Source organism: Anneissia japonica, unplaced genomic scaffold, assembly GCF_011630105.1.
Source record: "Anneissia japonica isolate Jap-2015-1 unplaced genomic scaffold, ASM1163010v1 scaffold288012_len1326614_cov192, whole genome shotgun sequence".
In the NCBI taxonomy this organism is placed as follows: domain Eukaryota; kingdom Metazoa; phylum Echinodermata; class Crinoidea; order Comatulida; family Comatulidae; genus Anneissia; species Anneissia japonica.
Genome location: NW_022756612.1, coordinates 116,971 through 128,424, shown reverse-complemented (window position 1 = coordinate 128,424; position 11,454 = coordinate 116,971). Strand labels below are relative to the sequence as shown.

At 32.9% G+C, this 11,454-nt stretch overlaps 1 protein-coding gene across 1 annotated transcript; it reads left to right on the top strand.

The window, feature by feature from the left end:
* Positions 1-271: 271 nt before the first annotated feature.
* LOC117124298 (UMP-CMP kinase 2, mitochondrial-like) lies at positions 272-5,529 on the top strand. The gene is made up of 4 exons (XM_033270482.1): positions 272-1,573; positions 3,587-3,716; positions 4,273-4,474; positions 5,460-5,529. Exons 1-4 carry the CDS (start codon positions 950-952, stop codon positions 5,527-5,529), a joined length of 1,026 nt encoding a protein of 341 aa, XP_033126373.1. The 5' UTR covers positions 272-949.
* Positions 5,530-11,454: the final 5,925 nt, after the last annotated feature.

The following is an 11,454-nucleotide window of genomic DNA, read 5'->3' as shown; positions in this document are numbered from 1 at the left end:
GTCATCGACTTGAAATATCATAGAGCTCAATGATCGAAGTAGTGCGCTGCACTATGGTTTAATACCGTACGTATAAATCCTATTTCCTATCTAGAGTTGGAGCGTTTTTAAAGACATCACCTCAGCTTTCACCTCTAGCCCTTAAAAAATCATGTATCCATCTCTATAGGAGGACAGGCGATGTTTGTTATTTTTCATGTTATTTTTTTTTTTTTTAAATTTATTTCTGATTCTGACGTTTGTCATATTTATACATAAGCAATTGGTTCGCTGTTGGTTATCCCTGATTAACCACGAATCAACACTTACTCCAATGGCAACAAATTATGGGATGTATAAATGTGACCTGGTAAATAAGCATATTTAATACATCATCAATATTGAAATATATAAACAAGAATCCATTACGTTTTCCAGCTGTCGTTTTCACCTAAGGACTTTTGTTACGAATGACATATTATTGCGTTACTCTAACAATAGAGGGCACTTTCACGTGATAACTTCATGGATTTCATCATCGGTATCATAGCAGACTACCTGATGCAACAGTTCATTGATTCCGAAATCGATAGTAAAATCAAATCGTTTAAGTTAAATAATCACATTTAAGCGTTAATAAAGAGGCATTATTTTTTATAAAATTGGAAATAGAAAGAGAAATACCATTTTCAGTGAACCTAATTTCATAATGTTTCATAAACAAAATGAGTAAATATGTATTGGAATTACAGAAGACCCTACAGGAAATCGAACATGCCAAATTGTCACACTCAATCGACCAATCAGAGCATTCTTTACACGCTTATTTGATTTTTGTGTTTGCTATAGCAATGCATACTGAGGACTATGCCTTAATTATGTTATATATAGTAGTGCGTCCGTTATTACTACATTTACATTGCTTTAGCAGAAAAAGACTGATCCCAAGCTTCGTGCTTTATTATTAATTATGTACACTAACAATGATAATCACAAAGATGAAGTCGATTGGCTTGACTGTATCTCAGCCATCGAGACAGGTCGAGGAACCATTTTCTTCTGCGACCGTGATATCCTGCCATTGCGACGGGATCTTCAAGTTATTGGTGACTTCGGCAAGAGCAGAAAGTTGATGAGAAATGTAGTTATGTACTCCATCACAGCCTACAACCCTATGAACAAACAAATAGAGGTTGTAGAAAATGTTAAACGCAACACGCTTCTCGTGGAAGAAATTCGTCTCAGATTGCCAGGCTGTGCAATTTTGAACAATTATTCATTTTTTCCAAGTCGACCGAAACATTTTGAAAGAGGATTCACAGTTGTTCTACCGTTGAATTATCCGATCAGAGACCACAATGAGATTGTATGTGCATTGGCGGTCAAATATCGTCAGGCAGCTTACTTTCGCTGTGTGGTATTCAATGATGGGAATGTGGAACAAAAGTTAATATTGATGATTGACAATAAGCCCAAAGAAGTGGACGAGCAACTGATGATCATTGAGAGAGTGAACTACCACCCGGCGTTTATGCACCACACGAATCACTCTGTGTTCCATGACTACAGAATTGCTCTAGATATTCTGTCACGCGTAAGTACCAACTTAGTGTTATTGAGTAAGATTCTCAGGGTTGGCCCATTGACAGAGCAATGTGGTGAGGAAGAATCCGAGGAACGTTCCCAAACTTGGCGTTTGGAAATTGTGAAAGCTCCATACCGTGTTTAGTGCAAGGGTGGTTCCACAAACCAGGGGTGGATTTAAGGGGGAGGGGTGGATTTAGGGGGGAGGGCCCGACCCCAGCCACCACTTTTGGGAGATAAAAAATGAAAAAAAAAGAATAAAAGAAAGAAAAAGAAAAAATGATAGCCCACAACACCTCAAATGTTATTTTCGGGCGTCTAGAACACCAAAACACCCCGGACCCCCTAGGACATTGTTGTCTCGATCGGCCCAAATTTCTTTCCCCCCTTTCGGGCCCCCGTTTTGGACATCCAAAATAATTAAAATTGTCGAAAAAAATGTCATTTTGTAGCAATATATAATAATTTAAATAGATTATAACCATAAAATGTTGTTCCAGATCTATAAGGTACACATAATCTGTATCATCAAGCATGTTTGTATTGTTTTGATATTTGAAATCCAAATATGGCCATCTATATTCTATATACATGTTATTATCCTTTCAAGCAATTGCCCTTCAAGGAAAAGTTCCTTTATTCAATTGTATGAAAAAAGTAGATTCGAACCCGAAACCTCTCTCTATCAAGGCGAGTGTCATTATAAAAAGTAGAAACGTATACAGATATAGACATAAAATGTATTTAGCGATATGTGCTCTCGCTGAGTTAAATTTTTGGGGGTGATACCGATATTGTCTGCACATAAAACAAAAGAAATTTAACAAATTATATTTATAATTTAATTTACTAGTGAATTCAATGCAATGCAACAGGAACCAGTCAAGTTGCCCATAGCAAAGTCGACCATTATAACTACTCGCCATTTAAAACTTGCCTACAACAACAAAAACTGTAAAGCTTAGACAAAGACAAACCAAACCAGCCACTCTTCGCAAAAATCGATATCTGGTTATTAATACAGTTAAACAGTAAAATGCAACGAGAGCTATAAAATGGTAAAAGAATTATTTAAACCCGACATTTCCTTATGAAGTTACAAGCGTTTAAACATACATCCGTTTAAAGAACAATATTTGAGAAATCAGCCTTCAAAGTTTATGATTTTGGGCATTTTTCAGGCAGAACCATCACCAAATCGTTAAAAATTATTGTTTTAACATTGAAAATAGGGAAAATAACAGCATGGCATGATGTATAAATATATAAAGGTTAGTTTAGTGCAATAAAATAGGTTTCGAAAATGTTGACATTTCATCGTGTTTTTAGACATTTTCTGTGAAACACGATTTGCGACGAGTGACTTGTTTGGCTTGTCTTTGCCAAAATTGAATATAATTTATTTCGTCTTAAACATAACGAAATATGTAACTACAAATATGTGTCTCCAGCTATATAAACCTAACGAAATGAAATGTAAAATAGGTGTAGGTCTTAAACCATAAAACCCAATAAAATAGAATCTACTATAAGAACGTCTTAAATTATAACAATGCAAAATATAATTAAAAACGGAATATAAAAATAGATAATTAGGTCTATGTATTTGTAACCAATGAGGCAGATATTACATTCTATTTTATAAAAAGGCAAGTTTGTTGGGAGAGTTTGTTAAAAGTAGAGGGAGACTTTGCAGAGGATTATTTTTCAGGGACCAGTTTGTAAGGTTGTGTGTTGACACATATCTTAGCAAATTAATAAATTTATTGACCTCATTATCAAACCCTAAACTTATAGCCTGAAGTGGACTTGAAGTGTTAGTTTTCAAATTTAATTGTGCATCATATTTTGCATTACCTCCTGGAGGGGCTAATAACTGCCAAGCTCAATTTCAGTACGACGCAGTGATTGCCCGGCTTTACTCTTAGCCTCGAATTAAATGTTGACGGCTCTTTTCCATCACTAACAACATAATTATGTTTATGGAGCTACTTCAAATGATAATAATTTTACATTATTTTAGTGGCGATCTTGCTCTGCCGTAGATGAATTATTGTCAGTTGTGTCTTCAATTGGTAGAAATGATGTCAAAACTGTTTTTAACAACCAAAAGATGCCTCCTATCATTGTGATAGAAGGACCTAAATTGAAAGGTATTGTACAAATTTCACTTATTTTTTTTTTTTTTTTTTTTTTTTTTTTATTCAGAATTTTCAAAGTATACATTCACATGATGAATTTATTTGGGGAAATGACCCTATCAACTATCTTGTAACCGTTTCAACAAATAAAAAAATTATGGTTAAGGAGATATCCTCAACCAAGAATCATCCATATTAAAAAACTTTCCCACTCCTCCTCCTCCTCCACCAAAATTTTTTTAATGATAATTTTTTTTTACACTTATTATTATCATCATATTATTATTATTATTATTATTATTATTATTATTATTATCATCATCATCATCATCATCATCATCATCATCATCATCATCATCATCATCATCATCATCATCATCATCATCATCATCATCATCATCATCATCACCCTCACCATTATCATCATCAACACCAACATTATTATTATTAATATTATGAATATTATTATTAATTATAATTATTAATTATTATTATTAGGCTTATTATAATTATTAACAATACTTCTATTATTATTATTATTACTGTATTACTATTATTACTTTTTAAGGGATGGAGTCGGTGTGCAGTCGGCTGAGTTCTTCATTGGGGGCAACATACTTACGTTCTGTTCCTGTTTGTATTCGACACATGAAGAAAGTTTTCGACTCTCAACCCCAGTTAATACGAGGGGCATTTTATGCGATTAGTAATTATATACTGGGACAGGAACTATTTACGCATCCCCAGACCTTGCCCGTTCTTGTAGATAGGTATGTGTACCTATTAATAATATGAATAGTTATTGTTCAACTTAAGATCAAGCGTTAAACTGTTCGGACAACACCTCAAAGGATTTAATGCCGAAATTTGGGATACTCATTTGATTTAATATAGCATGCCTGGCAACATAAACATTGCAAGATATATTTACCAGTACTCTACAATGTGCGAACTTTACGCAAACTTGGGGTCAGAATTCATAATACCTACAGTAAAGGTCTCCCTAGATAATAATATAAAAGCGATAATAAGATAAATAGGCCTAGGCCTATGCTTTATCAAGTTAAAAAAAAAAAAAAATGCAGTTAGGTAATAAAGCAACATGCCTGCTTTAAGACCTAGGCTATTTAAAAATAGGCCGTCGTCGGAGTTTTATTATTACGGTATAAAATCATTATCCTTTGTTTTTTGGAACCATGGGAAAGTGTAAAATATCACACCAAATTAATTTTCTTGTTCACACATTGCTTTCAGGCTAACGTGGCAAAACCTCTGAATTCTACCTTTCACCATGTAAAATAACGCAAACGTTCTGGACCTTCGGCCCCTGGACGCAGACCGGGGGCCCTTGTCAGACCCCTGGCCCCAGTCTAGTTGCTCGCTGCGTTCGCAAGGCTTGACCCCACTCAAATTTTACCCTGGCTGCGCCCCTGATAAACTGAGCTTTGAGTAGATCATAATAGGCTGTATAGGCCAACATGCAAATGTAGGGGTACTCAGTGTCTTTGAACCTCCACTGGACATTGCTCAATTATGTACTATAGAATAATAGTTTAATTTGTGCAAGTTTAATAAATATCATTTACATTTAGAAATATCAGTCCGCAAGTCTTGAATTCCAAAGCTTCCGATTTTCAAATTAAAATTACGGTAAACTGGAAATAGGACATATAATATTTATGGATAATGGATCCTGAAATCGATTAAAAATGTCTATTGTCAATAATTTTATTGGCAAAAAATGTTTCTTTGAAGGTATTGGAATAGCACAGTTGCACATGGTATCGTCAACGAAGTAGGAGATGGTATCTTATCATCACATTAACATTATAATAAATATATATACCGTTAGTCAAACGCCAACAAATTCTCGTGTTCTTTTATCAGCTATTTTCGGCAACCATAGAGATCTAGTGTGATGTACGGTACCATAGAAAATAAAACTTCAACACATTGTCTTTGATGTAATTACTTTACATACTTCAAAATTGTGAGTCCAAATGTATCTCAACCCCACCACAGTTGGGGTCGAGATGATAAAATTTGAGGAAATAGTACCAGATGGCCGGAAATGACACTTTAAATAGTAAAATTCATTCCTAATCTTTTATCAGCTATTTTTGGCAACCATAGAGATCTAGTTAGTATGTGTGATGTACGGTACCATAGAAAATAAAACTTAAAAACATTGTCTTTGGTGTATTTACTTTACCTACTTCACAGCTGTTATATAGTAAAATTCATCATCACACCATCTAGATGAAAGCGGCAATCTCAAACGAGTCCACACGCATCTCATCCCCACCTGATGTGGTAAGACCATTTATCTCAAATCCCATATTTTATTGCCCTCTTTGTTGGACTGGCCCTACCAAGGTACCTAAATGACACCATAATGTCTGTATTTAGCCATTTGAAGAAATACACAATGTCACAAGAGTATGGAAGCATTATTTATTTTTTCTCAATTAAAACAGTATAAAAATGTTGTACTGTAGAAACTACACAGGATGGAAAACATTTCTTTTTATAATATGTGTGTTGATTGGCCAATAAAGAAATTAATGGTGATCATATCGAATGTGTAGTACTGTACATTATATAATGTATAAGCAAAGTCGAGGAAGGAAGAACGAGCCTTTAGAATGTTTGTGAAATAAATATGATTTTTTAATATAACTAACAAATTTAAAACATCTTTTCTATTTCATAGAAATCTGTCCCACCGAAGTCAATGGGAGTATACATCCAAATCCATGCACGTTCATCATAACAATGCATCAAGTTTAAGATTTTCTTTATTAAATTTTTGATTAAAATTACAAATCAGAATCAATACAATACCTAAAAAAATGAAATATGAATTTTAAGAAAAAAACTGTTAGAATAAAGTGTGAATTTACATAAGTTATAAACATTTATGTTTATATAAGCACACACAATGAATATGCATAGGCCTATACATTGACAAAAGAAAGACAACAGAATTTGTCAAATACTAATACATTTTTTTTAAATTGTTACATAATTATTGTTTTGAAATACACGTGAAAAGATTGCAATTACAATAATAAAACAGGGCGGATTTAGGAGGTTAAAAAAAAGAAAAAATTGATAGCCCACAACGCCTCAAATGTTATTTTCGGGCGTCTACAACACAAAAATTTTGCGGAGGCATGCCCCCGGACCCCCTAGGACATTGTTGTCTCGATCGGCCCAAATTTTGCCCCTCCCCCGCCCATTTTTGGACATCTCTGGATCCGCCCCTGTAAAATATGTTTTTTCCTTGATATTTCTCATCATTAATATGCTGTTCGCTGACGCGAATTGATGTGTACTGGCGCAATCTGACATTACTTGACACGATTTGACCTGAAATGACGCGATTCATCCGAGTTGACGCAAGTGGACGTTTCATGGTATGATCGCGACGTGCTTCTACCACGCTCTGTCGCGGTGTGTTTTCTGCATGGTTTTATGACGGTTTCTGGACAAAACGACAAGAAACCAAAAAAAAAAAAAAAAGGCAATGACCAAAACGGCAATAAACCAAAACGGCAATGATAATATAATGTAAGAAATATATTATTAGAGAGGATGTATTTTAGTTCATTCATAACTCCGGTATTTTTAGAACCGATATTACAAATGCTATTTATATGAGATTTCCAAGATAATTTTGAGCCAATAGTAATGCCAAGAAATTTTGCTTTATGAACGCGTAATATTTAGTGGTCATCAATACAAATCTTGTGGTTGTCAGACGATTTTGTTTTACTACGAGAAAAAATAATAAAGTTAGTTTTAGAAGTATTTAAGGACAATTTATTAATTTTAAACCAATTGGAAACCATTTTGTTCTTCGTTTAAAGTTGCGAATAATAAATCCTTATTTTTATGAGAATAAATCATATTTGTGTCTTCTGCAAAAAGAATAAATTTAAGAAGTTTTGAGGAGTTAGGCAGATCATTAACATAAATCAGGAATAAAAGAGGGCCTAAAATGGAACCTTGCGGGACACCACAGACAACACGAGAATAATTGAAATCATGGAGATAAATTGATGTAAATTGTTGACGGTAGGTAAGATAGCTTTAAATCAATTTGAAGATGACACTTTATTAAGGAGATCAATTAAAGCAAGATTAGCAGAAAAATGTTTCCTAAACTTATATTGATTATTAAATAAAGCATCATATTTGTCAAAGAAATTAATAAGTCTATTATAAATTAATCGTTCAAGAATTTTTGATAAGGAAGGTAATAGAGAAAAGGGTCTGTTATTAAAATAATGGGGATATTCATTTTTATAGATGGGAATTACTTTTGCAATTTTAAGTAAATCAGGAAAAATACAGTCTGAAAAGAAGAATTAAAAATGTGGGTTAATGGCTTAGAAATATAATGCATTATGTACTTTAAAACTTTATTAGAGAACCTTTGAAATTCTTAATTAGATCAACAATCTCAGTCTCGTGTATCGGTTGTAAAAATAAAGAAGAATAGGCCTATTAAGTAAAGGTGGAAATGTTAAATTACCACTAGGATGAACGATGCTCTGAGTAAGATTAGGACCAACATTAGTAAAATAATTATTGAATTCATCGGAAATGATTGATGGGTCGGTAATTTTCATATTGTTGTGAATAAAGTATGAAGGTAAACAAGATTTGTTGTCTTTTCCTAAAATGTTATTAATAGTTTGCCAAGTTTTATGAATATTGTTCGTGTAATTATTGAATTTATTTGAAAAGTAAAGCTTAGTAGAGAGACGAATTAAGTTAGTTAATTTATTCCTATGTTTAATCTTTGTCACTTTTAAAGCCGGATTTAATGTATTTAATATAAAGATTATTTCTGGTATCGATTGATTTAATTATACCCTTAGTAATCCATGGCTTACGTTCTTTGCGAAAGTTACGCTTAATTCGAGATGTTTTGATTTAAGACCGTATCAAATGGGGATAGAACCGGTGAATTAAGTGTATGATAGTCATTTTTCAAATCTAGAAAATAATAATTAAGGGTGTGGATAAATTCTTTATGAGAAATTATCCCGTAGAATGGAAATAAATCACTAGTGCACGAAAGACAAATCCATGTATCAACAATATTAGCACATTTGGTATGAGCATACGAATTGCAAGCAATGCATTTAATCAGATTAGATGTATTGTTGCTGTTACAAAAGGAGCATTTCATAACGAGGTGCACATATTATGCAAATACAAAAAACAAACGGATTGAATGCCAAGAAAATACAGCTGGGAGTTATTAATGCTGTTAAAGCATGACATTTCGTATTATTTTATCATTACAAAAACATAAAAATAAGGGGAGGGAAGAGGAGAGAAGTAATAAGGAATATAACATAAAACACAAGTTGTAAACATGCCTAATTCAAAGAATGATGATTTAAATTTGAACGTTACGTTAGTATTTAATGAACGTAACCGATACCACAGACATGGAAGCTCCTGGTTTAATTAAGGCATAAATAATGAATAAATGCCTGAAGAACAAAGTTTTATTTTCTATTTTTTATAATGTTCAGTATGAAAAAGATGCAGTAGAATTTTCCATTTCATCGTGCTAAAATGCATATGGAGATCCATTAGCCATCCCGACTGCTCATATATACCTGTAACAGACTATAACGTCTTATTTTGACTTCAAGGAGTAATCAACGTTTAATGATGATCATATTTGATGATGATAACAATAGTGTTGATGATTGATAAATACAGTAAATTTCAAATTGAACTGCAGTACAAAAACCGAATACAGAGCGATATCGCACTCCATACACGTCACTCTTTTGTCATGTTGGTAGAATAAAATATTCTGATACATATGACCATGCCTGCTTCGGGCAAGTACAATTCTTGGTGTGAGTACCTACACAAATACATACAATTCGAGTATGTGCCTACTCTACTTTTATTTTACAGTTTTATAAAATTCAAACAGTGAAATATTTTTTTTTCATCACTTGTTACGTTATTAATATCTGTAAAATGAACATAATATTTCAACATCACTAATCTAGTTTCAACGTTGTTGTTGTACAGTAAAAATAAAACGTTGAAAATATATATTTCAACAACATACGCCTACATGTGAACACCTCGTTGAATAAATCAGTCCCACGAGGATTAGTATTAGGATTTATTGGTTTAAAATTTTAACAAAGTATAATGCACATGGTGATGGTGACTAGGAGGTGGAGTAAATAACGAATAAATACAAAAATTATTTATTATTTGTATTATTATTATTATTATTTTATTATTATTATTATTATTTATTATTATTATTTTATATTATTATTTACGAATAATAATATTCGTTATTTACTCCGGCTCTTAGTATTTTTTTAGCCTATCACCATGTACATTATACTTTGTTAAAATATAAAACCAATCAATTTATTCGTTATATTATATTGAGTTTTGTAACAGCCAACTTTACATAATGTTTGTCACTCATGCTGAAGAAGGCCTAAGGACAGCCGAAATATTCAGGTTAATAATTAATTTAGTGTTTCAAGTCTACCAAGTCAATCTTATTGTCTTTACTTTTGAGTTGTATTTCGACGAAACACACGTGGACTTATCATTACGCTTTATACATACATATACATATAAGTTTTTGATAGAACATAACCAACAGTTCTGGAGTGTTAGCGATTAATCAGACCGGTGATACTAAAGGATCTATGATGAATTCAAACAGATAAGACTGTCTTCTTTCGTATAAACCAGTTTGACAGATGCACAAACTATAGTATAATTTATCTTTTCGGGGTTAGAGCGGACCTCTGCTCTCCCGACGAATGTGTGAGTTTTGGGGTTGAAAGTTGGAACATCTGACCAATCGCCTATTAGATATTATTGTACTGTTCCAACTTTCTCGTAATGTTAATCAGTCATGCTGAAGAGGACCTGAGATCAGGTCGAAATATTCATGTTTTAATAAAATAGTGTTCTTAAAGTCTAGTCCGTTTCCTGTTTTCTTTCTTTATATATATCTGTCTCTTATACACATCTAGATGTGTATAAGAGACAGATATTGGCCTGATAAACGAAAGTAAAACAATAAATGAATAAAATGAAATAACGAAAGTACTACAACAAAGTACTAGATCTGTTGTAACTTTTATTAGGCACCCAATACCAGCGTTAAATAAACCATGTTAAAAAAATATATACTGTTATATTGACTTATTATTAATTAACCATTTCGGGTTAGCTCGTGCATATTTTAATTGATTGATTGATAGGTAGCTGTGTGATGAGCTTATCATCGGAATGTAGACTTGTCGGGGTCATGTGGATAAGCGTGGATCGTGTTGTGGGGATAGATTGGGAGGCAGTGAGTGGGTAGGTCACAGGTGAGGGGTTGACGCTTATGCTTTTTTAGGGAAGTGTTGGACTAGGCTAGGCTGTGATATAAGAATATAGAATTTAGTACAATATTAACTATTATTCCATTATTATAATTACCAAATCATGCAATTCGTATTTTGCATATTATTTTGTGTGAAAAAATAGTGTATTTTTTGCAAATTAGTATAAAAATATTTTTGATGTTCTAAGATTTCTTTTATTGTCCATAAAGCCTTGTAAATGCCTTGCGACTTCGTCCCCTCCTATCCAATTTCCACTCTCTCTATCTACCCTAAAATTCAATAAAGGTGTCGGCTTACCTACAAGCTATTTTTTTCACGTTTTTGATTATATATAAATT

Bases quoted from the DNA above. Each gene is read 5' to 3' on its own strand.
- LOC117124298 (XM_033270482.1), top strand. From the start codon at position 950: ATGTACACTAACAATGATAATCACAAAGATGAAGTCGATTGGCTTGAC. The intron at 1,574-3,586 runs GTAAGTACCAAC...ACATTATTTTAG, and splicing joins CTCTAGATATTCTGTCACGC to TGGCGATCTTGCTCTGCCGT. The intron at 4,475-5,459 runs GTATGTGTACCT...GTTTCTTTGAAG, and splicing joins TTGCCCGTTCTTGTAGATAG to GTATTGGAATAGCACAGTTG.